Source organism: Protobothrops mucrosquamatus, unplaced genomic scaffold, assembly GCF_001527695.2.
Source record: "Protobothrops mucrosquamatus isolate PMUCROS unplaced genomic scaffold, P.Mucros_1.0 scaffold2478, whole genome shotgun sequence".
Taxonomy (NCBI): domain Eukaryota; kingdom Metazoa; phylum Chordata; class Lepidosauria; order Squamata; family Viperidae; genus Protobothrops; species Protobothrops mucrosquamatus.
This window is the reverse complement of record NW_015388547.1, coordinates 66,169-82,568: the sequence shown is the minus strand read 5'-3', so window position 1 is coordinate 82,568 and position 16,400 is coordinate 66,169. Positions and strand designations below refer to the sequence as shown.

The 16,400-nt window shown below is 37.9% G+C and overlaps 2 protein-coding genes across 2 annotated transcripts in view; one reads left to right on the top strand and one right to left on the bottom strand.

The window, feature by feature from the left end:
* ERCC8 (ERCC excision repair 8, CSA ubiquitin ligase complex subunit) overlaps positions 1-1,075 on the bottom strand; it is a 28,481-nt gene extending 27,406 nt beyond the window's left edge. The window contains exon 1 of the mRNA XM_015825092.1: positions 963-1,075. Within this exon, the coding sequence (XP_015680578.1) occupies positions 963-1,039 (77 nt within the window). The 5' untranslated portion in view covers positions 1,040-1,075. The remainder of the gene's footprint in view (positions 1-962) is intronic.
* Positions 1,076-1,611: 536 nt separating this feature from the next.
* The window catches only part of NDUFAF2 (NADH:ubiquinone oxidoreductase complex assembly factor 2), a 47,401-nt gene continuing 32,612 nt past the window's right edge, over positions 1,612-16,400 (top strand). Inside the window, exon 1 of the mRNA XM_015825089.1 lies at positions 1,612-1,862. Coding sequence (XP_015680575.1) covers positions 1,736-1,862 — 127 coding nt within the window. The 5' untranslated portion in view covers positions 1,612-1,735. The remainder of the gene's footprint in view (positions 1,863-16,400) is intronic.

Genomic DNA, 16,400 nt, shown 5'->3' with positions numbered 1-16,400 from the left:
CATTTGGGGTCGATCGACCATTTCACGGGGGTCGCCAAGCAAGGCTGTCTGCCATTTTTTTTGTCCGCCATTTTTTCCCCTTTTCCGGCGGGTGCCTTACCTCCCTTGGGCTGGGCCAGCTGGTGGTCGGCCTGCTCCGTCTCTGCCGCTTGCCAGCTACGCCTCGGCCGGCGCAGGGGGCGGAACCACGCATGCGCGGTGCTCCCGGGCAGGGAAAGTCCTTGACTTACGACCGGTTGGGTAGTCCTCGACTTACGACCGGTTTAGTCCTCGACTTACGACCGGTTGGGTAGTCCTCGGCTTACGACCGGTTTAGTCCTCGACTTACGACCGGTTGGGGTCGCGGCATTAAAAAGGTTGAGAACCACTGTTCTAGTACATGTTCAGTCTTGCTTGCTAATTTGTATACTTGCAAAGAGGGCTAGTCCATGCCATTTGCTTTTCTGCAATTCTCTCCCACATGACGCCTTTCAGACTTATTAGATAGTATTATTGTTATCAAAGAGTTAGTTGGAGTGGTGGTGAAGGCATCAGCTAGAAATTGGAATATTATGAGTTCTAATCCCACCTTAAGCACAAAGCTAGCTGGGTGGCCTTGGACCAGTCCCTCTCTCAGCCAGGAAATCTTCCCAAGAAAACTGCAGGGACCTGCCCAGGTAGTCGCCAGGAATCAACACTGACTTAAAGGCCATGATCATCTATCCCAGCGTTTCTCAACCTTGACAATTTTAAGGCATGTGGACTTCAACTCCCAGAATTCCACAGCCAGCATTGCTGGCTGTGGAATTCTGGGAGTTGAAGTCCACATGCCTTAAAATTGTCAAAGTTGAGAAACACTGATCTATCCAAAGAGCCACCCCACGAACCCGGGTCTGAGGCGTTTATTGTGACGCTGAGGCTGTGCAGAACCCTCCGTGATCACGTGTGGCCTGAGGAGACTAACGCAGTCCGGCAAGCTTTACCTCCTCGTAGCCTCCGCCCGGCGGAGCCTCAGCGGGTCATCTATTCCTGCCTGACGAGCGGAAAGAAAACCCAGCATAGCCGAAAGGAAGAACCAGCGACTGCGACGCCACCACGCCGCGAAATCATCTCGCGCCCATTGGCTCAAAGCGTCGCTCTCTTAGCCAACAAGAAACCTTGGTATTGAAACGTCATCGGTCAGAAAAGGACCGGCTCAGAATGCCTCAGCGTCGAACGCGTCAGGTTCAGAAGCATATAGAGCAGGGGTAGTCAACCTTGGCTCTTTTATGACTCGTGGACTTCAACTCCCAGAATTCCTGAGCCAGCTTAGCTGGCTCAGGAATTCTGGGAGTTGAAGTCCACGAGTCATAAAAGAGCCAAGGTTGACTACCCCTGATATAGAGAAACGTATACGAAAAGATACGAAAAAGCAGCTTCTCCTTTGACTTCAAGTGTACATTTGAAATATTTCCATTCTCCCAAAATGCTGTCCAAAAGATAATTTTTCACATGAATGTTATTAACAGATAGCCATTCAGCCGTTAGTAAAATAACTTTTTTTTAAAAAAAATCAACGTAGGATGTGTTTTCTCTTCAACTTTAGTATCTCTAATAAACAAGATGGACGTTCTGGGCCTGAGGGAGGTGTAGGCGTGGCTTCTGACGGAAAGGGGCGGGCGAGGATTTATTCCTGCGTGTTTGTTCCACTCGTGTGCTGATATTTTGGGGGGGGGCGCGATTGCGGTTTGCGGCCTCGCAACGCCCTTCGCCTGGGATGAGCGGCGTATGGCGGTTTTGGCGCTTGCTAAAGCAGCGCTTTATCGGGCCAGGGAGCGAGTACGTGGGCATCGACCACTTTGGAAACACGTATTATCGGATCCCGCAGCACAAAACTTGGGCAGGTGAGCGAGACGAGATGGTCGCCTACGGTCGGTCGTATTTACGCTCCACTTCGTCGCTGGTTTTATCCAAACCGGGGTTTCCTTAATCATAGTTTATAAACTAAACCATCATTGGCTGGCATCCTACAGTTGGCTAGGCAGTAAATTATGGTTTGTGATCTAGAATAGCTGTATATACTAAATATATACTAAATATAATATACTAAAATAAGTTAACCTGAGCCGCAGCCCGATTAAAAGTGGCATAAACAAAGTTAGTTCTTTAAATGTAGGCGCGTCTGGACAGTGCCTTGGCCAGTTTTCTCCCAACACTGAGAGTCGAAACTTAAGAGTCGAAACTTCTGAGATCGTGCAATTTGAACAAACGTGATTTGCACAGTTCAGTCAGCAGCATGAAGCAAAAATGTGTGTATCTTATAAAGTATCTTTATACATTAGATATATTTAAGTCTTATCAAAATTTACAAGTCAGTAAACTTTATGTATTAATCCCTTAACCTTACGAGAATTCAGTTCCTATCTTCCCATCATAAAAATAGGTGCCCATATAGGCACAATTTCTGAATCCCAATTATTTTTTAGATTAATATGGCCAGAAATGTCATTTTTTATTTATATCGTAAAGATGAGCACCTGAATTTCAGGCATATATAGTTCTTTCTCCCTTTTTGCCTTTTGCATATTGAAAAGAAAGTTTAAAATTTTTATTTCCAATCTTTGTTACTTTTAACCATATAATATTCTGAACTACCTAAAGTGATTCATAATTGTTGCTGAATTTCAATATACTTTGCTGTAATAGGGTCATTTATTTTTGTTTGGCAGATAAACCAGAATTGGCTAGATTTACACAACATACTCAGCCAATTGTGGTTTACCCAATAAATAATGGTTTATCACAAAGTATGAACTACAGATGAATGGAAGCTTCATATTTCCTAGCTTTTGGAGAAAGAAGAAAAATAAGAATGCGGCAAAACAGAATGTCCACTCCTTATGCCCATAATATAAACTGTTATATTAAGCTATTAATGCTGTTGCAAGAATTTTTTTTAGATATATATGGCTACTGTATTCACTGAGTGACTCTAGTAGACTATTTATAATTTGTAGAAACATAAGCTCAAGGAATTTAAAATAAAATAAATATTTGGAATACAATGTCCAATAGGATAATAGAATAACAGGAATAAAAATAGAATTGATGAAAGTTAATGCACACATATCTCAATCAAGATCTTTCATTATAGAAGTGCTTATCCGACATCCTGGCCAAATTGCAGGGGAAAGAATGAAGTTTTCAAGGCTTTAAAGAAGGACAGAAGATTTGTTTCTTTAGTTATAGCGTTTCTGAAAAAACTGTAAGGGAGAAAATGGGAAGAGAAAAGGATTTGTACTGAACTCTTTTCATACACCCCCATGATACTTGGCATTAAACATCTGTTTATTATCAAATCCTGAAGCAGAGGATAGGAGTCAGTCATCTCCAAGGAATTAACCATGGCAAATTCCAAATAGAATATCACTGCTGAGTTGAATATGCCATGGTCACAAAATTCAAATGTATTAAATTTAGAGGAATGTGAGTTTATGAATAAAGAATGAGAAATATTTGGAATCTGTTGCTCAGTACATTAGAAAAAGTCACAGTGATGTCTGAAATAAAATAATCTATAGAATTTAACTATAAGCAAAATAAAAATTAAGGAGCCAGATTAACAGCATAATAAAATAGACTGGCGCACTGGGCTAAGTTAAGAATCGCCTGACATGTGTTCTGCTGTTTATGCTAAATTGCTAAGTGTTTATTAAGTTAAAAGAGTACAGGTAGTCCTCGCCCTATGACCACAATTGAGCCCAAAATTGCTGTTGCTAAGCAAAACATTTGTTAAGTGAAATTTGCCCCATTTTACTATCTTTCTTGCCACAGTTGTTAAGTGAATCATTGCAGTTATTAAGTTAGTAACATGATTGTTAAATGAATCTGGCTTCCCCATTGACTTTGTTTCTCAGATCACTAAAGGTGATTGTATGAACCCTGGGACACTGCAGCTGTCATAAATGGGAGTCAATTGACAAGCATCTGAATTTTGATCACATGACCGTGAGGATGCTGCAACGGTCGTAAGTGTGAAAAACAGTCGTCACTTTTTTCAGTACCTTTGTAACTTTGAACGGTCACTAAATGAACTGTTGTAAATTGAGGACTACCTGTATTATAATGTGATATCAGGTTATTAATCATCTTCCACAATATTTTTGCTATAAAATAGATTGCTTTGAAACTTAAGTCTGGCTAAAAATGTGCTATCACTTTGGTCTTCTTAATGGTAAATATTTGATGTTTGAAATAGTAGGAATATGTATCTTGACTTAAGATTTATTAATGGAAAGGAAAGGAAAGTATAAAATCCTTTATATTCTTAATTTTGGCAGTATAGTATTCTTTGATAATAGTAAATTATCAATGATTACATCATATTAAGTTGTTACCGTATGTAGTGAATTTTTCTGACTGGGCCAGAGTTAATCACTTTTCCATTTGATGCCTTCTAGTTTCATTACCAGAAATAAACATCTTCTAATGAATAACCATAATAGCCAAAGGTTGAGTTGAGACAGTACATCAAGTTGTATACTGTGGTTCATAATGGTTTTGTTCTTAAAATACAACCATATCAACCTCAAACCAAACCAAACCAGCTTTGCATAATATGTGTATTCAAACACATTCTCTGACAAAATTGTCACTGCGCTGCACTTCTATTAAGAACAAATAGGGGCAGAATGCAAATTAAATTGATTTATTTTTAAAGAACATTACTTAGATACAGTTGATATGATTCTTTTGCCATGTATTTGATAAAGTCCCTTAAGGACAACTCAAGGGCAGTCCTAGGACTGCAGATTATAGGCAATGATTACAAATCACGAAACTATTATCTAATTGCAAAATCAGCCTGCAGTTTAAAGAAAGACATTAATATTGATGTTTATTTTCATACATGTTTCCCAACTAGACATATTTGCAAAGCAGTTTTCACTCTACATATAGAAATTTGTGCTGCAAACAACATAAAAGGAAAAAAGATGCATCCTAATAGATAGCTAAAACAGTGGTTATCAACACTTTGGTCTTAGGACGCTTTTATATCCTTAAAATTAGCAAAGAGTTTTGGTTTATATGGGTTATACTTATCAATATGTACTGTATTAGAAATTAGAGGTAAGAAATTTAAAATTATTAGACTTTATGGATCCCCCGAGAGGGATTAGGGAGTCCCAGTGGTCCTCAGACCAGACTTTGAGAACCATTATTGTAAAGCATATTTCTATTCTGATCCAGTCAGTTTGTGAAAAATAAACTAGGAGTGTTTGCTTCAGAATGTAGTTTGAACAAATATTTCCGTACAGTATTTAGCTCAGCATGACTAAATTTGAACCTGACATTTGAACCTAGGTTTGAGAGTATTAAATGATGTGCCAAAAGAGGGGAAAAATGGAGTTACACAAATGATAGTACCGATATGAAACAAGTTATAGGTAACAACTTGCATGAACTGGCTTTTTCTCTACCTGCTAAGAGACTCATAAACATTGGTGCACAATGTATTGGAATGATTAAAATTATTGGAATAAGCAGATGTTTATAAAGACAGATTAAAGGGAATATTGTATATAAATATAATTGTATATAAATATAATAGTTTTACAAAGCTATGATATTAGTCAATTCATTCGTTGATCACTGATTAACCACTTTTTATTTCTCCCTCCTACCATTCCCCAATTATATAAGTTCATTGTACTTGCTATGATTTTATTATATTGCTTAAGTATTCCAGAATTGTATCCCTCGATATCCAAAGTGGTAGAAAAGAAATAAAGAATCCAAAACTGTATACTGTAATCTGTGAATTGTATTACCAAATTATTGTACAATCTGATACACTGGATACAATTTATAAATGTTAGATTAATTTATTTTTTGTAGTAAAGTTAATTTTTTTCACAATGAGCTTGTCTCCTGGTAACTGGTGATATGTTTCTGCAATTTTCAATTTGTTCTTTAAAAATTTGTGTACTATTTGTGTCCAGAAGAAGGCAGTGTGGTTTTAGAAAGATTTATATCAGCAGCATATTTATAATACCCTGCATTGTGCAAAGGAGAGGCAGTAGTTTCTTCAGAGGTTATGCTGGTAAACTTATGTGGAGAATACTATCAATATACTATAGTTATTGGTTCACACATTTTTTCTTTTTAAAGTAATTGTTCTTGTAGTATTGTTCAAACACTACATTGAATAATAGTGGCTACAGTTCCATTTTTTGTTTTCATTTTTTTAATAACATGAAAAAATTGGAAGAAAGAAAAAGTCTGTTATATATGATTAAACTATCCCATGTTATTTATGACAAATAATATTTTTATTTCTTTATTTGTCAAATGTATTTGCCGCCCAACTAGTGGTTCAGGAAACTCTTGAGTTTTAGTCTGTAAAGTTAGAATAGTTAAGCTGCCAGGCTGCATTAGGATGGTAACTAAACATAGCCAGAATTACAGCATGAAGTAGATGTAATCCAACAATTAAATATAATAAAGGAGGGCATGCATAGAATATGATCTCGGTGACAGATCTTACTCTATCGATACTCTGTGGGGGGGGGGAATTGTTGAATAATAGTATTCCAGTAAATCACAATTTTCTGTAACTCTTATCTTACTACAGCTTTTCTTCCTGTCATTTATCCCTATCTTTCATATATATGAAAGTAAGGAATGTTGAGTAAACAACATTAGGGAGAGCGTAGACCCGTGGTGGCGAACCTATGGTACACATGCCACAGGTGGCACGCAGAGCCCTCTCTGTGGGCACACACGCCGTCGCCCCAATCCTAGGCCTTCAGCTGGGTTTTATAAAACCTTTTAGCTTTAGGTCTCCGCCGCCGTAGGCAAAAAAAAAAGGTTTAATCAATCAATCAATTTCAACTTCTTGTGGAAAAAAAAAGATCTCGCAAAGTTGGAATTGATTGATTGAACTTTTTAGTCCCATCCAGTCTGCCGTTACCACCGCAGCCACGCACACCCGGCATCCGATGATACATAAGTGGGTTTTGGGTTGCAGTTTGGGCACTTAGTCTCTAAAAGGTTCGCCATCACTGGCGTAGACTAAGGAATGCTAAGCCAAAGAAATTAAAGGACTGAGATAAGGTGGGGTGGGGGTGGGGAGAGAAGGAACATAGCTAGATCTAATTTATACCAACACTGTTCACTATATTTCTCTATCATTTTCTTCTTGGAAATAATACTTGCTTCTACCATATCAGTACACCGATTCATACACTAACTTTTCTTTTTTAGCCCTAACCTTAACTCTCTCAATATAGAACTATATAGAACTGTTGTACAGATCATTTACTTTTGTGTCCAATCCATATTAACTAATCAAACATTTATTCTTCTTTTACTGTACACACTTTCTATTCTAAACCACCTGGAGCCACTTAAGTGATATAGTCTAGAACAGACGTATCGGGACTATTTTGCCATTGCCGGCAATGGGGTGGGCGCGGTCCAGTATGATGAAACCGGCCCGCGGGCCGGCAGTTTAATACCCCTGGTCTAGAAGTATGAAGAATAAATAAATCCCATTTCATAGCATCCTGATATAACCAACTCTGACTTGCATATAACAAAAAGAACAGAAACAAGTTCTCATAGCATAACCATTTCCACTTTGTTTGATAAACTGTCCTTGCAACAGACCACATACGTTGACTATATTTCTACCAGGATTTGTTTTTCTTAACATTTCTTCATCCATCTTTAGTAAATATTTATCTAGTAAATGGATTTATAGGGCCTCACAACTCAGTGTGACTTTTGGTGGTGTACATTAGAAGCAGATAATAACAAAGAAAAATACCGTACAATGTTAAAAATATATGACATAAAATGGCAACCAAACAGGATAATTAGACAATGAAATGGGGATACAAATGCTTGGGGGGGAAAGATTTTAACAGTTTTTAACAATTTTTCTAAAGGCATGCAGATTTGGGGCCCATCATATCTGGGGACCAGGGACAAAGATTGTTCCAGGCAAAGCAAGATATCAAAGGTGAAGGCACTCAAATTTGTTTTACTTGCTCTTGTGTTTTTTCCCCCCATTGTATTATTTGCAATTTGGCACTGCATTTCTTCCTGTCAAACCCAACTACTTTGGTCTACATTACTTGAAATTTCATTTCTTTAGTTCTTATGGCACAATACAGTTACTCCAATATTTGCTACAAATGATTCCTTCAGGGTAATATAATTCACTTCTTTTCATTCGTTCCCATTTTTCTCCCAAGATCCACTCTTATCGCTATCAAGCAATGATCTACCTCACAATCACAATCTTTCATCCTCCATATCTTCACCATTTTTCTCAGTGCTTCATCATGAACAATCAAACCAACCTTGCTTTTAAGTTTAAATTTATTTCTTTGTCATGTTTATATCTGAATAGATTTATGCTTAAACCATGTATTTGATATTGACCTTTTTCTAAACATTCATCTGTCATTATCAGGTTTGGGGTGGGGGTGAGGAATCTCTGGCCCAGACATTTTTTCTCTTCACTTTTTCTTGTTCTTACCTATCTGTTCTTGTCAATAAATCGGGGAAAAAAACATTTCCTTGAATAATATTCATTCAGAACATTGCACAAACTCAACTTTGGTATTTCTATTGTCACCATTTGTGTTTATTATTGCACAGTTAGCCAAATTTTTTAGATTGGATTGGCATTTTTATCCCTATTATTATTGCTGTTAATTTTGCTTTCTCTTATCACAGTTGCTGTACTTCTATCTTCTGGTTTTTGTGTTTTGTTATTTTTTTCCAGTTCCTTCTCTTCTGTTTTGCTATTTCCATGTACTGCAATATCCACTATCCAGCTTTTTTGTTTTTCTTATCAACACTTGTTAAATCTAGGATGTCATGCGACAGGTGCTTTTCTGTTCGAATTCTAAAATCCCAGAGCGCTTTAGCTTCTTCATTTTCTATTACTTGATCTAATTTGTGGCCCTTCCAATTCTTTTATTTCTTGCAGATATTCCGATGGTGATGTTAATTTTTTAAAAAAAATTCTAAGCAACCCAACTTTCAATGATATACAATTGTTAGGACTCTACTTACAACAGTTCATATAGTGATCATTCAAGTTACAACAGTACTGAAAATAGTGACTTATGATCATTTTTCACATTGACAACCGTTGTAGCATCCCCAAGATCACGTGATCAAAATTCGGCTGCTTGGCAACTGACTCATATTTATGACAGTTACAGTGTCCCAGGGTCATATGAGCACATTTTGCAACTTTTGGACAAGCAAAGTCAGTGGGGAAGCCAGATTCACCTCACAACCGTGTTATCAACTTAACCGCAGTGATTCACTTAACAACTGTGGCAAGAAAGGTCATAAAATGGGGCTAAACTCACTTAACTCTCTCGCTTAGCAACAAAAATGTTGGGCTCAATTGTAGTCATAAGTATACCCGAAACAATCTTGGTGACACCAATTAATTATTTTATTATTTATGGTTAATGGACATAATTCATTGAGTTCTGTTATATCCCTCCCCTTTTCTTAATTCCACTGCTATACAACACGTTATGTCATTATATTTGCTCTTCTTAGATTCCTGGTCACAGTTTGCTATACCATTGTTGTCACCATCATAGCTTTGATCAATATTTTTTTTTACATAATGCTTGTTAGTAAGACAAAGAAAGTGTTGACTAAGTTACCAGAGTTCATTGTATCCATACCAAATGCTACCCTGCTAATGGTAAAGGCTGTACTAGACAGTTTGGGCACATATAGGGCAGTATGTCTCAAGCACAATCAAATCCCAGTTTTACTTCTTGCATGCTAATGTTATTCTAGAAAGGTAGACTCCTAATCTAAAAACCGCCTTGTAAATCAAAATAGTGTGAACATCTCATCAACTAAGAGGTGTACACAACCTGTAGATGTTCTGGATCCTTACTTCAATTTTTTTAAAATTTGAAAAAGTTATTTCATTTGAAGAATCAAACTCTTTTTCTTACTAATTTAGAAAGATGTTAATAAAAACAGCGAAAATCCAAAATTGTACAGTATATTAATACTATATACTTATTCATGTACAGATCAATTTTTATGGACATGTGGCATCTTATATCTAAAGAACTTTTTAAAAATAGAAATTTCATTATGATTTTTTGAGTAGGAACAAAGAAACATTTACCTCCTTATAAAAAGCCTCTGTTCTTCATTTTGATGTCTTTCATTTAAAAAAAAAGAGTTGTCATAGAAGCTTAAAATTCAAATTTGGGAACAAAAACTCTTTCACATCACTCATAAGAATGCAGAGGGAATCTTAAACATAGCTCTTAGAATATAAACTGCTGCCAGTCATTTTGATATATTGTTAATTTTGATGTCTAACAAATGTTGATAACTTATTCATGGATCAAAACAAGCTGACAGTTTAGCTGAATCGTAATTCATTTTTAATATTTTATCTCAGCAACATTGTTCTTAATTTGTGAGCTGCTATAGGACAACTCATTGTCCTTAATTTTGGTTTGTATAGTGTGTCTGTCCAGCCATCCAAAAGGTGACATTACAGGGATTCCAAGTCTTTAGAAATTCAGGCAGGAACATTAAAAACTTGTGATCGAAAAATTTCAGCCAGTTTTTAAATAAATTATTTTAATTTCATGTTGGAGTCATATGTCTTTATTCTCCCATTTTTTTTATCTTAAATAAAAGATAATTTGAATTGCTGTATTATATTGCTTTCTCTTTGGACAGTTCTATGCTAATAGCTACTAAGTATAACCATGCCTTCATAAAATTTCTTTGCTGGCAACTTTATGCCTCTGAAATATGAAGAAAATTTGATAGTTTCATCAGATAATTATTCCTGTTTACAAACAATGCTAATAATTTTGTCATGATAAAATAACTACAAGTTTATAATGTTGTAAGATGTTATGAAGATCAATTAGTTTGGCCAGTATTCACATATTATTAGTTCCTGTTATTTAGTCTTCTGATGGCCACAGAGGGCTTTGCCCAGTTTCATGATGATAATATCACTTAATGAAATTAATGGTGATTATGTGCCATCAACTCATTGTTTACTCTTATGGATAACATAGATGTTATCTACATACCTATCAGATCCCTTCATGGATTGCCCTATGACTATGTAGGACAGATGGGGAGGAAGCTAACCACCAGACCACCAGCAAGCGGTCAGACAAGGAGACCCAAACTCTTTGGTAACCTCACATTGCAATGAACAAGGACATACATTCAATTTCTCAGCTACTAAGATTGTTGGCCGTGCAGGTACAAAAATAGCCAGGGAAATGATTGAAGCTTGGGAAATGGACCGCTTGTCAGACCATCCAGTCAAAGCTGAAGAAACTTCTTGAATGAGAAGCGAAACATCTTCAAAGAAAAACAAGGAAGTCCAGTTGCCTCATGAAAAAGCATCTTTGAGATAACAGTTTGACTGTTTTTCTCACCTTCATGTATTTTTGGGAAAAGAACTTGGGAATGCAATTCATATTATTAGGGAATACAAATCCTTTATATTGCTTAAAATAGCATTTTGTCACTTCTTTAGCACTTTTCTTATAGCCTTTCATGTTAGAGTAGAATAGAATAACAGAGTTGGAAGGGACCTTGGAGGTTTTCTAGTCCAACCCCCTGCTTAGGCAGGAAACCTATACCATTTCAGACAAATGGCTGTCCAGTCTCTTCTTAAAAACTTCCAGTGTTGGAGCATTCACAACTTCTGGAGGCAAGTTGTTCCACTGATTAATTGTTCTAACTCGGGAAATTTCTTCTTAGTTCTAGGTTGTTTTTCTTCTCGATTAGTTTCCATCTGTTGCTTCTTGCCCTGCCCTCAGGTGCTTTGGAGAATAGCTTGACTCCCTCTTCTTTGTGGCAACCCCTGAGATATTGGAACACTACTATCATGTCACCCCTAGTTCTTCTCTTCATTAAACTAGACATACCCAATTCCGTTCTTTATATGTTTTAGCCTCCAGTCCCCTCATCATCTTTGTTGCTCTTCTTTCTAGAGTTTCAACATCTTTTTTACATTGTGATGACCAAAAGTGGATGCAGTATGCCAAGTGTGATCTTAAAGTGGTATTGTAAAGTGGTATTAACACTTCACATGATCTTGATTCTATCCCTCTGTTAATGCAGCCTAGAACTGTGTTGGCTTTTTTGGCAGCTGCAGCACACATGTTGGAGAACAACTGTCCCAGTCAGGAGGAGGATCAAGCAGAAATTAGCATGGACTCAACTATGTAAGCAAATGAGGGCAAGGTCTGATCATCCGAATGCCTTTGAACATTTTCTAGTCTTTCCCAGGCGACAACTGTTATCTGGGGAAATTCCTGTATTATAGGCAGAGAACAATAAAGTAGCTTGTTTGAACTCACATGTGGGTCTGGTTGTTTGCTCCTGACAATTTAGTAGCTCAACAATACATGGACAACTATTGAACATTCTGTACATGGTTCCATGTCTTCTTTTGTACTGCAGCAGCTAAATTTGATTATTAACTTTGTTGATGAGGCTGATTTCTCAAAGAAATAAATACTTCACATTCTGAATGTTGTACTTTTGTAATTTCTCTAGAATTCATTTTCACACAGGGAAATTTGTTTAATTCAAAATTTATATTTGCATCAGCTAAATCAGACATGTCAAGCTCGTGACGTCGCGCAACGTATCGGAGCTTTTTTGCCATTGCCGGCAATGGGGTGGGCGCGGCTCCGGTATGATGAAACCGGCCTGCGGGCCGGCAGTTTGACATCCCTGATCTAAATGGAATAATTTGTGTAATGTTTCTAGTTTGAAGTAAGACTGAATGGAATACAAATGGAACAATTATATTATAAATCTCTGAAACAAACTTAAATTATAATTGCAAACATATTATAATGGCTTGTTGCAAATTTGTTACTGAAACAGGATGTTGGCAGGGATACTGTACTATTTTAGAAAGATCAAATTTATAGGAAAATAAGGCAGGATTCATAACTGAAATGTAGTCAAACTCAATCAAAGTTTTAAAAATAAAGTTAAAGGGGCCATAAAGTCATTACCAAAGAATGAGAGAGAAAACATTTTTCATAAGAAAATAGACAAAACATTTAATCCATAATAGCTGAAAGGATCACCTTGTGTTAGAATTATTACTATTTTCTGCTTATGTAAGTATTCAGGGTGGCTTACAGCAATAAACAAAATAAAAAACCAGGCAGTAAAATTAATATAATAAAAACAATATCAGCATCTTTAAAATTATGTTAGAGTACATTAAAATGATATATAGGATATTTCAAATTGGAAAACCTTTTTACTTAATAGATCAACATTAGAACCAGCCGGTTCTGATTCACGCAGGTGTACAATATAATGAAGCCATTCACATGGTAAATGCTGTCATATACCAAATGTGCAAAATAGTGCAAAGAATATTGACAGCCCTCCTGTTGCCTTCATTGTGCCTTTTGTTCAAACATAATGAAATAAAGATAAGGAAAAGGAAAGATACAGTGCTGATCTTTGGAATTGCTCAGAGTGGAGGAGTAATGTATTGTAAAGATGATTAAAATATAAAACTCTTGAAAATAACAAACACTTTTGAGATTGAGCACTTACCTGCCTACCGGAAAGGGAAGGGAAGAGGGGAGGAACAGGGAAAAAGAAACTCTTGTGCACCCTTCCGGCCCATGCATTCCCGCAACCTCTGCTATCTGCTTGCCTTCCCTGCCCTGTGCCAACCCTCACGTGCACCTCCATGGACACTCCCTGGCCCTTGCCAGCCCCTGTGCACATTCCTTGATCTATGTAGCAAGCCACACTACCCTGTGTGCCTTCTGTGACTTGCATAGCCTCTCTTGTACAGTTTTCAGCACCTCTTCCCACCCGTACCCCCTTCGGCACCATCCCTGATCAATGTGGCACCTCTCACACACACCTGTGACCCCCATACATTGTTCTTGATGACCCATGCAGCACCTTTTACATATCCCTGTGACCCCCTATGCAGCCTTCTTGACCTGTATGCACCTCCCTCTCCCACCATTCCTGACCTGACTGACAAAGCAGTCTGGACATACCAGCATGCTCTGCTTGACCGGCACAGCATCTCTAGAGGTCACTCACACACCCTTCCCAACCCATGCAGCATCTCTAATGCATCCCCATATATGGTTCCTGGCCTATGCCCTCTTGCTCCCTCTTCCACTTACCTGCCTTTTGGCCTTGGACTGGGCAACTTCCTGCTGGTTTCCCCATTGACTTTCTCCTTGCAAGCTTCCCACAAGAAACAGGAAGGGAAGGGAAGGGAAGGAAGGAAGGAAGGAATAGAGTGACAGGAAGGGGGGAAGGAAAAAAGTTGTTTTCTAATGCTCCCTGACAGCTTCCCACAAGGAAATTCCATGAGGAAGCTAGCAGGAAGTTGGAAATAATTCCAGCTCCAGCACTCACTTTTTTTGTGAGTATAATACTAGAATTAGGGCCAATAGGCTATAAATATTTACATCATCCAGTGTGAAATACAGCTGCCTGTGATTCACAGAGGCCTGGTAACAGTAATTACCATGATTCTGAATGCATGCTAAGAAGAAAAAGCTGTTAAGTATTCTAGGCAGGAGGATTTGACTTGCAGTGTATTTGAGCAGTACTGTACCATATAATCACTAAACGACTTAGTGGATGTTTAACAAGAGACGTAAGATGACAGTGGCCTCTGGTTCTAGAAATCTGAGCAAAGCACTAGAGTGGGAGAAGTTAAATAGAAGGAGAAATCAAGAAATATGTTTGAATGAAACTCTAGGAGAGAAGTCCCTGTGTACACACTCTCAGGAGGTATTGAAGACTTCAGAGAGACTGTGGAGTGCTTGGTGGTCTGAGTTTGGTTGTTGGCAGATGTTTCATTATCCAACTTTGTATACAGTAGCTTGGCCTGCCAGTGTTGGTAGGAATGTGGTTTTCCCCTTGGTAGTTTCTTGATTAAGGTATTGTTTTCTGCTTGATTGTTTGTATGTGTTAATCCCTGCTTATTTGGGTGTTGGCTGGAGAAGTTGTATTTTTTTTGTTTCATTTTTAGCTTTTTTATTGTTTTATTTTGAATTGTGGGTAAATATTGTTTATTTTTATGTATCTCTTGATGGCTGATTTGTCTGAATGCCAAACTTCCAGGAATTCCTTACTGTTTTGGGGTTTTGCTTGATTCAGAATGCTCACAGTTTCCCAGTTGAAACTATTGTTGAGTCTGTCCACGTGTTATGAGATTAAAGAGTTTTCATCATGTTTTCTAAGGAGCGTGGTGGCTCATGAAGTTAGAACACTGGGCTGCCTCTTGTGTTCGAGACATTGCTGGGGGGGGGAGGCAGGGTGAGCTCCCATCGCACGTTCCAGCTGACCCAGCAGTTAGAAAGCAGGCAACTGTGAGTAGATTAATAGGTACCACTTCAGTGGGCACAACTTCAGAGGGACACAAAAGGAGCCTCCAACTGGGCGCCTCCCAGGCAACACTGATACCACTGGCAAATCCTTTCACCACAGAAGCATTTTGGTGCTTCTGACACAGGAAAAAAAAAGTCGTATTGTTAGTTGTTCATAAATGTGCTCTGCTAATCTACTTGTCTAAGTCACATAGTGGCTGTTATAGTTCTTATACTATAAGTTGTAGATAACTTCTATTTTTTCTTCTTCTTAAGATTACTTTGAAGGCTTTTGTTTGTGTGCTATGGTAATGCTGTGTGGTTGTAATATTTTCTTGGTTTCTGAAATATTTTTGATGTATGGTAGTGTTACCCTTTTTCATGGCATATGTTAATTATGCTGTACTGGGTTAAGTGGTCAGGCACTTTTGGATAAAGTTGCGTGAATATCCATTTTATTGGAAAATGTTGCATAAGTAGCCTATTGCCTTATTTTGGTGTATTGTGTTGCTGCAGTGCATTTGTGTTCATCTGAATAATGTTCTTACCCAGCTCTTTTGGAGGGAGGTTGGGTTGTTAGTTTAGTAATGGAGCACTTGTTTAATTTACATGGTTTTTCGATAGAAATTTCTAATTTGCCGCTATTTGATTTTGATTTTATTAAATTTGATTTTGATTTTATTAAATTTATACCCCGCCCTTCTCCCGGAGGACTCAGGGCGGCTTACAGCCAGTTTAAAACAATGGTACAGTACAATACAAAATTTAAAAAAGATTAAAAATAACTATTCAAATTTGGCCGCTTCTACTAAAAATTTTTTAATTTAAAACCCCTTTAAAATACCCCTAGGCCAGTCCTGCCTGCTGAAATAACCAGGTCTTAAGGGCGCGGCGGAAGGAGGGGAGATCCGGGATCACCCGGATCTCTGGGGGCAGCTCGTTCCAGAGGGTGGGTGCTCCGACAGAGAAGGCTCTCCCCTGGGGGTCGCCAGCCGACACTGTCTGGCTGACGGCACC